The sequence below is a fragment of the Rhopilema esculentum genome, chromosome 8 (genome assembly GCF_057945365.1).
Source record: "Rhopilema esculentum isolate cy_ngs chromosome 8, ASM5794536v1, whole genome shotgun sequence".
Classification (NCBI taxonomy): domain Eukaryota; kingdom Metazoa; phylum Cnidaria; class Scyphozoa; order Rhizostomeae; family Rhizostomatidae; genus Rhopilema; species Rhopilema esculentum.
In genome coordinates this window covers 3,580,246-3,592,753 of record NC_142822.1, presented here as the reverse complement: position 1 = coordinate 3,592,753, position 12,508 = coordinate 3,580,246, and the positions used below count along the sequence as shown (strand labels likewise).

Below are 12,508 nucleotides of genomic sequence, written 5' to 3'. Positions count from 1 at the left end.
GAAGTTGAAAACTGAAGAGGCCCTCTTCCTCGTTTATTAATTTTTGAAAATCTATCTTCATCCCAATAGACGTACTTTTTAAGATTGTTATTAACTCACAAGAAACTCGGAAGAATCTCTACTGAAAATGTAGGTTTATAGATATCATTCTATTTTTTTCATTTTTGTGTGACTGTATTTTGAACATAAAAAATGCGACAATTAATAGTGTACAATCAAAAGAAATTAGTAAAAATCTATGCCTAGAAATGGAGTTTTGATTCAGTTCACAGGAGAATTTCCAATTTTTTGCCTTGTCTGATTATTTCTCGTACAAACTTGGCAACATTTGTTGTTAGTTTATTGAGATTTTACCTGAAATTTCTCATTGAGATACTATCGGGGAGGTGTGACACCCCCACACCCCCCGGTCCTTTTGCCCCTTCGGTTGCCATTAATATATTCTAAATATTATCCCCCACCTCAATTTTCGACCCGTCAATTTGGGCTTTTTGTGTACCAGCCCTTGCCTTGCTATGTCGGTGTTTGATTCGAGTAAAAAACCACAATGACAGGTTTTCTGATCCATCAAACTATGTACGGTTGTGTGAAAAGGAGGGAAAATGGCCGCGAACTGCCAAAAAATTACATAACGGAAGTGTTTGACGGCCTCTTGATAGTGCACGTGCTAACCCACACGAACTTTAGAGAGTTGGCTTATAAACGCCCCCATGTGTTATTTACAAAACAATAACTTCACATTTCCGCTTGTTACTGGGTTGTTCTGCTTGTTCCTGGGTTGTTACTGGGTTGTTCCGCTTGTTCCTGGGTTGTTACTGGGTTGTTCCGCTTGTTACTAGGTTGTTCCGCTTGTTCCTCGTTTTAGCAACGTCGCAGATCTACTAACCTTTGAGGGATCCTCAAGCTCTTCTCTTCTTCTAGTGTCACCGATTCTAATAAAAATGGATGCACCATCCACCAGTTTGATCTGGAGACAAACAAAGATCACAAAGCTTAAAAAAAGTTAAGGCAGATCCCCACTAGAAGAATGTTAAGATGATCAGGGACAGATTTACCGGGACGGGGTGTAGGGGGTGTGACATCCCCCATATTTTTTGTCCTTCGGTGATCAGCTTCTTATCTTCTTCATCTTGAAGTTAGAAATATAATTTTAATAATGGGCGTTTCCATCATTTTCCAGTCACCTGAAAAATGTGACACCAAAATCCAATAATAATCTATCACCCACCCCCCCCCCACCCCCAATCCTTGCCTCTTGAATCCGTCACAGAAGACGATCGTCAAGAAATTGCGTAGTAAAAAGAAACTTATGCGTAGTAAAGACGCGTAGTAAAGAGAAACTTATTGTTTTGGTGAAAAGAAGAACCGACTTAAACTTGTAATACTCTATATGTTTGGCCATGCAAATCTCGTGCTAAGACTTTCACCAATTCCATTCATTCAATTTCCTATCCATTCAGTCACAGTCGTTTATCAGCATTTCTTAGTGATGTTGCCCCACACATGTAATCGCATCTTTGTCAACATACGCATTTAGGAAGTACCACTTTCGGATAATTAGACACATCCTGTATTCATGTTATGATTCGAGCACTGCCCTTGACATGACGTAACCTTATGTATTTGTATTACCCTTGTATACATTGATGTATACCGTAAATCCTCGAATTAGCCCCGTGGGGGCTTGATTATCTTTGATATTTTTGAATGGGGTCTTATTCGAGGGGGCTTATACGAGGGGGGCTTATACGAGGGGGGCTTATACGAGGGGGCTTACAAAATTATCGTAGACATTAAGAAGACATTAGTAAAAGACCTTGTTTATTTTAGTGGAATTTTCTTTACGAGCATTTAATTAATTACTACCAATGTAGGAATTTGTTGTGGTAATTCAATGAAGGAAAATGAACGAAGAAAAATGAACGAAGACAGCTTTTGAGGAAATGACAAGAGTTGGTAAAATGGGTAATTCATTTCCTTGGCATTTAGGTAAAACAAAATGGGGAATATTTGTAGGCCTTTAGTACTACGAGAGGGCCTAAGTAAACCAGATAAAATATTGACCTTTTGTGTGTGCTACACTTGTTACTTTTAGAAAACATGTACAATGCCTGCCAAAAGTACTTGGAACACCCACCAATTTACGCTGCATTTGATATCTTTAATTCCTTTCATGAAAAAAAAAATGCTACTTCCGCCCCCTTCCTCCTCAAACAATGTTGACGATTTAGAGAAATATCAGAAAAGAAGCGCAAAAGAAAGTGCTTCCTAAAATCCTAACCCGTTTGATAGTAAACCAACATTGTTCCGTGGGGGAGAGGGGGATGATTGGTTTTGACCTTGGAAATTGATGTCAGTGTTCCAAGACTTTTGGCAGGCATTGTGCGTAACATAAGTAAAAAGCATAAATCTTTTGTGTGGAGAATACGGCACTGAAGGGACACAGGGAAATGAGCTGAGGAGGAATTTTACTAGGGTGTTCCGGGGGCATGCTCCTCAGGGAAATTTTGAACTTTAAGGCATCTCCTTTGGCTCTGCTGGCCTCCTAAAACTCTAATAACCAGACAATTCGGCTGTCTAATTGAATCTTTCTACTTTAGCCTTTATTGAATCTTTCTGTCTTCTCAAGTCACGCCCACGAACGTAGGTGCATTAGACAACACGAAATAATGCTAAAACAAACTGCATGCAAAGCTAAAACTAAATGAACCCTACCTTTACGGTGTTTTTAAAAGAGGATAAATCAGATATGGACGTTGCATGTGGTACTTCATCCAAAATAAGGAAAATATAGTTAGCAAATAAAGTACTAGAATGAAAATATAATAGTTTGATTGTTAAAAACACAGTACATAGTTTTAACAATCAAACTACATATTTTCATTTTGGTACTCAATTTATTTGCTAACTATATTATCGATTAATAAATTGATTACAATAATACATTGACTTCATGTTCAAGATAAGAATAACTTTCCAGATAGTCGTTTCATACCATAGATCTATGTTTTGCACTAATTTGTAGAACGAATAACAATAAGCTCCACATATTGGCAAGGACCGACGCGCCTGAGGCCGGACTATCCTCTTTGACAATTTTTTCGTGCTTATCAATGGACCAACATTCTCTTTTGCCTATAACGTTCCATTCCCAGAGCAGTAGAAAGGACCGACTTTTCACAATTACTTTTAGTCTGGTTAGTCAATGGACCAACATTCTCTTTTGCCTATAACGTTCCATTCCCAGAGCAGTAGAAAGGACCGACTTTTCACAATTACTTTTAGTCTGGTTAGTCAATGGACCAACATTCTCTTCTGCCTATAACGTTCCATTCCCAGAGCAGTAGAAAGGACCGACTTTTCACAATTACTTTTAGTCTGGTTAGTCAATGGACCAACATTCTCTTTTGCCTATAACGTTCCATTCCCAGAGAAGTAGAAACGACCGACTTTTCACAATTACTTTTAGTCTGGTTAGTCAATGGACCAACATTCTCTTTTGCCTATAACGTTCCATTCCCAGAGCAGTAGAAACGACCGACTTTTCACAATTTCTTTTAGTCTGGTTAGTCAATGGACCAATAATCTCTTTTGCCATAATGTTATAACCCAGTTCCAGAGCCGTAGAAAGGACAAGCTTTTCACAATTATTATTTAGTCTGGGACCGACTGGTTGGAAAAAATTGGGAGGGGTGTGATACCCCACGTCCCCTAATTTGCACCCCTATTCATAAGCTATTACCAAATCTACAGTGATAGAAAATACAATTATCTTGTTCCAAATATATTAGAGAGATCATTTCTGCTTCTCTGAAACTCTGAAATTCTAGAAATGATTCAATTGCCTGGCCCTGTCTTGTGTTAATTGTTTTTCAGAACATGTAAAGTTGCTACCTTCCTGCTTCCCTAGTGCGCTCAGGTTATCTTCTCATAAAGCTTAAATCAGCAAACTAGACCCTGGCTCCTAAAAACATCCTATTAGCCAGTAAGCATCAAGTAAAAAGTGAAGGCACTTACGATCTTTTTTCGACGCAGGTTCGTGATGGTCTGAGCCAATGGTTCATTTTGAATCTGGTCGATGATTGCCTGTTAAGAAAAAAACATAAGAAATAAATTTTGATTCGGTAATATCTGCTATGACGTTTCAGATGAATATTGCAGCTACAATACTTGGCAAAGTAAATTCATTTAATCATAACAGAATTAAATTCATCAACATTATTCAGTATTTGAGTTTGGAAACAGACGCGCTTGTGACGATCGACCCCTTCCCCGCAAGTCAAATGTCACAAGGCATCGTTCCAGTATCTATTAAGAGGGTGGGCCTAGAAACAATATTTGCCATTAAAACATTGATTCAACAAAACGGTTTTATTTAGAACGAAAAAGTTCAAGCAAACAAAAATATGTTAAATCTAAATAAAATATCTTGATGCCTAAGCACAGAAAAGTCCTTTGATATCAAGCCCTCATCACATTCCAAGTTTATTGATTTTGCCAAAATTTTGGTATATTGAAATAATTGCGTGCACAAAAGTGTCTATAATGATTAAAATTACATAATGATCATTGTCCTTAAAGAGACAAAGGGAATTTTTTTATTTTTGATAGGGAACATGGGGACATTGGTTGGTTTTTCTTCAATGGGAATACGGGAACGAGTATCAATCCCTGGGAGACCCTCAAAAGATGCACTTCTCATTTTCAGTTCATCCAAAAAGATACAACCTTGATCAAAGTGAAAACATGATTAATTATGATTACAAAGAGCGGACATTTTATAATAACTTTATATAACAGTTGATATAAATGTATATGTTTGTTCGACCCAAGGTATTCTTATGACAGGAATAGGAACCATAAAAACCACTTGCAAAAACAAGTAGAGGCCAGTTTTGTAGCTTATTTTTTTCAATTAATACCTTACATATATAGGAAAATAAACCCGATAATTGGATAATCCCTAATCTGGTGTAGAGTAAACTATTTTGAAATGTAAATGTAACTATCTAAATTACAATTAATCAAAAATTTTAATAGATATTATAAAAAAAATTTCCCGACCTACTGCCCCACCATAATTCAAGAAACTCCAATACTTGGAATACCCACAGCTCAATTTCGATTGAAACGAGGAGAAGCAAAAAATACCAAGTCGATAAAGAAAGGTGCAGTCATCATTTCTGTTGACAATGAATTACAAATGCACCTATATCTGTTTTTATATTGTATCACCGGCTGAGAAAAAATGCATCCTGCGCAGAAAATAATACGACATAGACACGGCAACAACTTAATCAAAGGCGCCTTCATCTACTTATGACTTAATCAACGCCTTCATCCTAGGCCAGTCAATACAGGATACAGATGAAAATATGGTATGACATTGATGGGCTCACTTCCTGGATAATCTTTTTATAGATGCTTGTACTACGTTACCCTGAGTACCAGACTCACTATTATTTTATATAGTTAGTCTGGTACCCAGGGTAGTACTACGTTAAAGCTAAGCCTGAAGGTCGATCCGCGTTGAACACTTTTGCGGCCCCTATTGCATGGCAATGTTCCTGGTATCTTCGTAATTTGAATCGAAAATTTATATTCTTTAGGCATCATAAAAAACAATTTATTATTAAAATTAGATAGTTAAATGTATGTTGCCTATTCGCACTGAAGTCTTGAAAGAACACTCACGTTGGATGGGGCATCGTGGAAGATTCCTACTTGAAACAAGCCATGATAGGTGTATTCCTGGTAGCAAACTGGAACAACGGTCCATGCCTTGAAACAAATAGATATCGAATTCAGAGATAATCATTGAATAAGAACTCATATATTGCTTTAATTGAAGCCTATTTGTATTCGCTCGGGTCTTTGGCTAAAAATCATACCTTTATTTATTAAGTTCATACTTTTATTTACTCTTTATTGAAAAACCACAATTATTTGAACAACCATAATTGCAACTATACAATCTTTTTTAAAAGAACCAGTAACTTAAATTTCAGGCTGGCTGTTCTAAGTTTTTCAAAACTCTTGTAGACAAGGCTGGATTGTTCTTGATTAGTTTCAAGTTAGTTGTGTGTAAGCAGCGCAATAACTAGCTTTTAGGCTCAAGGGGAATGTTAAGGTCCAATTTGCTAATAAAGTGAAAGAAGGATCCTTTATTTGCCGAAGTTTGAAAATTCATTGACAAAGCACCTCTAGATGGCAAAAAATAATCGAAGCATCTAATTTGAAACTCTAGACACAGGCCCTCCTCCTCCCCCCCCCCCTTGAGCACAATAGCTCACGACGGGCCTGTCTAGACGTAATGGTAAATTTTATTAGAAATAGTTTTTAACTAGCTCCTATCCAGCCCAGTTTGGAAGATTTTAAAGTCTAGAGTCGATTTTATTAGAAGCACATTATCTCTAAAATGCTTAGAATTTTGCACAATGGAATTTTTCAAAATAATATATCCTATTTTTCTTAATAATTTTTCAATCCTATTTTGATTTCTTATTCAATGTAGAAAATTCTTATTGAACGCGCAGCACTAAAACGGTTATTCTAAAACATTGCTATTTGCATTTTCTAAGACCTTTCCTATTTCATGTCTAAAATCGCTAAAACTGTGGGCCATAGTCATGAATGAAAGCTTGAAAATATTGCAACAGATTTTCCTTCGGTCAAAATCTATCTTAGACGAAGTTTTTAGCCACCCCAAGAATGACCACGAGAGCCACCACGTTTCTCAATATTTTCGTGGTCTTCAATAAACCTTTTCACGCAAAGGCCGAGATACAACTTTTTGTTTAGGAGGGGGGGGGGGGGGGGGCAGCCCTGATAAATCAGTGGAACAGCAGCCGGTATATCGGTCCTTGTTTCCACGTATTTACAATTTTGGCCCTTCAATTTTAAGATACGTTTCCCTAAATTTTTGAAAAATCTTCCTTTAACTTCCCAAAAATGCACGACGACCTTTTTGGTAGAAAATGATAATCCTGTTATGTATGGGCCTGGTCGGCTTCCTTTGCTTGTTGCATAGTTCAAAGCAAGTCTTCTGTAGAGGAAATTTCCAATGTTGTCTACTCTGCTGTTTCTTAACATGGCGATTAACTTATCGTCGACGAAAATCTCTTTGTGGGGTAGATCGGCGCGTTCCAACAAGATCACTACACAGAAGTTATTTATAGTCGATCGAACCATATGTTCAGTGAAATGATGAGATCATTTTAACGGGGCTCTAAAGTCTGGGTGTATGATATCAAGTTCCTTTATTCTACCTTTGGTTATATGCGTCTCATACCGGTTTCATAGTGACAACAAGTCCTCAACAGGTATTTTTTCTGAGCGACAAATTTACTCTTAAAAAAATAGCTAAAATATTAAAGAAATTTAGCTAAAATGCTAAAATCTCCCGTCAGTCAGTTGTTCAGAGTTAACAATTGGCTTTGCAACGTGTTTATCATCGAGAAAACATTGAGATTTAGCCTTACATTTACGATTGGATACGTAATAATAGGTCTATTGTGTAATCCAACCAATGGGAAATTTAATTGGCCAGCAAAGTGCGTCGGGACATAGTGCCTTTAAGCGACAAGCAGGAGTTACGCCCTTGCGTACCCCGTGCACAATTGTTCAATAAATGATCCCAATATTTCGTTCAGATTCGGTTAAAAAATATTAGAGGACAAACAATAAATATAACAAAACATACTTCGTTATGTGATTCTATCATTTTGAAACTGGCCTTACGTGACCAATAAATTAGTGATGGGTGTTCTCTTTTAGAAGAATTAGGCCATAGCCCTTTTTCTGGCAGTATCTGGCCATATATCGCCCAATTTTAAACATATTCAGCTTACTTTGGTATTTCATGATGTTCTTTTAGATGTGCGCGAAAAGTCGAAGATTCTATCAATATATTTTTATGATGTCTACCCTGGGGGCCAGAGGCACAAAAATTCGAGCACATATGTAGAGGTGCTAGGCGCTCCTCCGCCCTTCCTCTCATATCTTCTATTCCCGTGACGTAAATGCGGCATGGCTTTATAAGGTCGAGTTTTTGTTGAACTGAAAACGCTGGATCACATGACTATGCAAAGACCGGCAAAGTGCGCATGTGCATATCACATTTGGCAAACGCTCGTTGCTTTGTTGTGTTGCGTTGGTGCAACTCTGGTGTTCTCGAAGTTATGTTGGACTTGACGATGAAGCTAGTGCAAATGAATCACAAGGAAGTTCTTAATTGATTTGATAAATATTAGCTAGTCAAAAATCTAAGTGGAAGCCGAGAGATTGGGGAGTGATTGTGAGGTGCATCAGGACATGTTGATTGTTGCCTTACAGATTTATGGCGCCAAAATTTGCTTTTCTTGTGACTATTTCTCTGCTGAAAATACAAAACCGACGCTACTGTCAAGTCTTGATTAAAAGGAGCCATGTTTGTATTTGTTTCTCTTCAAATTTGGCGCAATTATCCGTAACTTTGGCGGAAATTGAATTTAACGCGGCATTTAAAACACGTTTAAAGTGACTGCTGCATTCATGCCGCTTTTATGCCGCACTCATTGATTTAATTTCGACGCGACCTAAATGCGTCCGTATAAAATCCTCCTTACAGTATTTAATCTTTCTATCTTGTGCATTGTTACTTCAAGGGTATGCACACACCTAAATACCAACGGCTCTGCATTCATGGCAAAGCAAGTTTACTAAAACTCACTATTCTGGGCCGAAAACCGATTCTGGGAATTAGTTAGTAATTGCACTGTTAGTAATACCGTCAGTGTTGCAGGGTCATAGCACATGCGCATTACTAACAGTATTCCCACAGCTGTTCTGTCTGGGAGATTACAACTCTTGAACTTCCCGCCAGGGTTTGATTTGATTTGATTTTTAATTATTTATACAGGGTAATACATTCAGTAATGAAAAGATAACAACTGATTTACAATGTGTCCTGTCTGAAAACCTAAACTGAACCAAAATTGATATACAAGTTATTCTGGTAAGGTAAAAAATAAAAAAATAAAATGTTTGATGCTGTACAAGAACTCTCACACCCTTTGATTTTTCAAAGATTGTTTCAGCAAACTTTTGAAAGTAGCCAGTAAAGGGGCATTTTTTATTTCAGTGCTTAGTTTATTCCACACATTCACACCTCGATATGAGAAACTACGTTGCCCGTAAGAGGTTGCAAAGCGAGGAATTCTAAGATCCGTGTCTGTATTACGGAGAGACCGTGAACTGTTTTCCGACAATTTTGTAAACACTAGCTGCATATATTCAGGAGCTAATCCCTGGAGAGACTTGTAAACTGCAATTGCAGTTTCAAATTCAATCCTTTCTTTTATAGTCAACCACCCTAGGCTTCCAATCAATGGAAGGGATGATGCATCGTTAGAACTGTTAGTAGTGATTCGTGCGGCACGGTTATGCAGCTTTTGCAGCTTATCGAGCAGGGTTTCTCCACAACAACCCCACAACGAGCAGCAGTTTCTGAAATGCGGTTCAACTATACTTGTATACATGTTTTTTACAATTTCCAATGGGAGATATTTTTCAACATATTTAAGCATGCCCACTGCTCTGGAAATCTTGCCTATAGAAAAAATTAAATGTTCTCTCATCTTAAGTTCTGAATCAATCTGAATGCCCAGATACTTATTTGATCAAATCATATCTAGGTTGTCCTCGTTTATGTGGAGATTGATCACAGGATCTCTATTGTCCATATGATTTTTTCAAATTACTCGAGGAACCAAGGATCATGCTTTGCGTTTTGGCTACATTAAGGGAAAGTTTATTACCTTCCAACCAAATCTGAAGCCTTTAAAGGCCTGAATTAACTGCTTCATTTATCTCGGCTATAGATTTTGATGAGTACGAATAATGAGTACTATTTTTCAATAAGCACGTCAAAACTGAGTGCAGGGCTCTGAAGCCGGATTGATGTGAATAGAACAACTTATTAACCTCGAAGAAGGCGTAAAGTTGGTAAAAGATTGTGTTCTCCACGCAAAAGTGTTCGAGTGATAATGCGCATGTGCAATGACCCTGAAACGGGGGCTAGTGTATGTCTGGAAAACGAGCATGATTCATTTCCCGAACAATTTTGGAATCATTCTTTCAAGAAATCGCTTCATTTCAATGCACATTCATTTCTGCAGAAATGACAGCACTTCCCATTTGCTTGCCTTCCCTTTGAAAGAGTTTTGAAAAGATATCCATGATAAGCAAATTGCCCTAGGAGGCCTGATAAGTAATGAATTCCACTTTAGGAAAGCCATTAATTAAACATAGCTAAAGTATGCCCGAGAAAGTATAATATTTAAAACGAAACGATTGCAAGAAATGACTCAAAGAAATGACTGCAAGAAATGACTGCAAGAAATATTCTGTAATGCATTTTAAGCTTATCTGAAGGGTGTGGTCACAAACATTTTCTGCTCCCTCCTCTCGCTGGGAGCCTCGACTTTCGGCCGTGCCCTTTGCCCTTGGAACTCCGAAACATCTCTGCTGCCCTGATTAGAAATTATGCAAAAACTCTCACCTAAGGCACAGAATATCTATTCTGTGCCTAAGATACAGGGACGGATTTAGCGGTGGGGGGGGGGGGGGGGGGGGGGGGGTGGGGGGGGGTTGTTGGGTGTGGTGGGCTACTAAATCATTTGAAAATTAGCTTAAAACATTTGTCTTTTAACTATCCATCGAGGTTAAAACAATGCAAACATCTAGACAAACTGGGACAAACTCGTTTTCAATAGGACAAACACGGCTTTTTGCCTCACTTCGCAGTACGATATCAGCATGGGTTGATAGTCGCTAGAGTATTAATTAAAAATAGAACGAGGCTGCGTTGTGGGTATAAATGCTGTGGTGCCGCCTGGTGTAATTCAGTTTCCAGAGCATTCAGGAAAAGTAACAACAGAAGCACCAAATTGTTGACTCTCAAGCTAAGCGGCAAGAAATGAAGGTCATTATCTCTTTACTATTTGTTATGATCCTGATCAAATGCAGAACTGCATTGCAAGAGAAGCCTACTTCAAGCTGTATGGTTAAGACAGTCATCTACTGGTACAGTCACAGGGAGAATGGCTTACAGTGCAAAGCTCTCATACCGGTTACGGCTTGCCAGGGCCAATGCCTGACAGGCTATGACTTCAATAACGGATACACATGCAATGCATGTCAGCCTAGGAATATTACATTCAAAACAGTGCGTGTTAACTGTTTACAGGATGGTAATACGGTGAAGAGAATGGTCAAACTCTCATCAGCGACGGCTTGTGAATGTATGAAATGGAAGTGCGAAAATACAGATGACGGTATAGAGCCAAGCAACTAGCGGTATATGATGGAGTCAGGCAAGATGTCGAAGAAAGAAAAACATAGCGGAAAGGAGTGGATTTGTACATTCAGCCACGGTAGATAATTATCTTGTATTTTAATGGCAGAAAGTAACTCTATTTGATCGCAAGTAGCGAACATGTTGCATTTACCAACGTTTCTAGAAATAAAACATTTTATTGAAAACCAATAAGCAATGTCGTTTGTACCCGAAGCACTTGAAATCAAAGTAGTCACTCTCATCATATTAGGTTAGGTTAGGAAACTGAGTCGCGCCCACAGGTTCGCTCTACTTCTGCCTTTTCTGTTGCCTATCAACAATCCTGGGATCAGTTTCGATAATCAAGTTAATTTATATCAAGATAGCTCCTCCAGAATTACACTAAAAAATTAAAAACCCATTTTCTCTCGTTTAAAGATTTCAACAAATGGCTCCCTGGGAATTCACTTTTCCTTTCTTTTGAAAATTTTAAATATGTAGACTTGCAAAGAATTACGAAACGCTATTCAAATCTTAAGGAAACCTTTTAATATTCAAACCTAATAAATTTGAATAGACTTTGGTTGGAAATTACCTCTCTAGAAACTTTTCAAGCTCGTTATCGTGATAAGAACTTTTGTTAACTGTTCTAAGCTAATGATGACATTTGCTTTACAAAGTTTAATTTAATTTCACCATTTGGTTTATTTAGAAATAATCAATTTTATTACTTTTTTCCGTTCGATTTAGGCATCATACTCCAAGTCAACTAATTTGTCGTTCTTTCATTCATTAGTTATACTTTACTTTAATTTACTTTACTTTACTTACTAGTTTTCATAAGTTTTACTTTTTCGTTGCTTGTAATTCCTTGTAATTCCTTGCTGGTTTAAATGAAAAATTCTTATAGCTTATGTCTAGAAACAAGCATATTTTTTGCCATTTAATAAACGGGAATTCATAAATAGCGGTTTCAGACGTCGAAATTCTCTATCAAAAAACATTTGTGATGCGCTCAGTTGAAACTGAAATACATCATCAGCACTTGAACACCATTGCTAAGAATGAAATGAACCCCCTTTCGTAACAATATTTTCAGTCCTCATTCTCATCTCCAGTTAGGGGCCTGTGAATTGAAGAAAACCTGCACACAGGCTTGTTGGCATGTTCAGTACAAGAATTCCTCTCCCC

At 37.7% G+C, this 12,508-nt stretch overlaps 1 protein-coding gene across 2 annotated transcripts in view; it reads right to left on the bottom strand.

Annotated features, from left to right (window-relative positions):
- The window catches only part of LOC135695131 (uncharacterized), an 80,038-nt gene that overhangs the window by 5,986 nt on the left and 61,544 nt on the right, over nucleotides 1-12,508 (bottom strand). For both annotated transcript variants that reach the window (XM_089109636.1, XM_065214113.2), the window contains exons 31-33: nucleotides 5,695-5,781; nucleotides 4,018-4,086; nucleotides 887-967 (exon numbers count right to left, since the gene is read on the bottom strand). In XM_089109636.1, coding sequence (XP_088965762.1) covers nucleotides 887-967; nucleotides 4,018-4,086; nucleotides 5,695-5,781 — 237 coding nt within the window. The remainder of the gene's footprint in view (nucleotides 1-886; nucleotides 968-4,017; nucleotides 4,087-5,694; nucleotides 5,782-12,508) is intronic.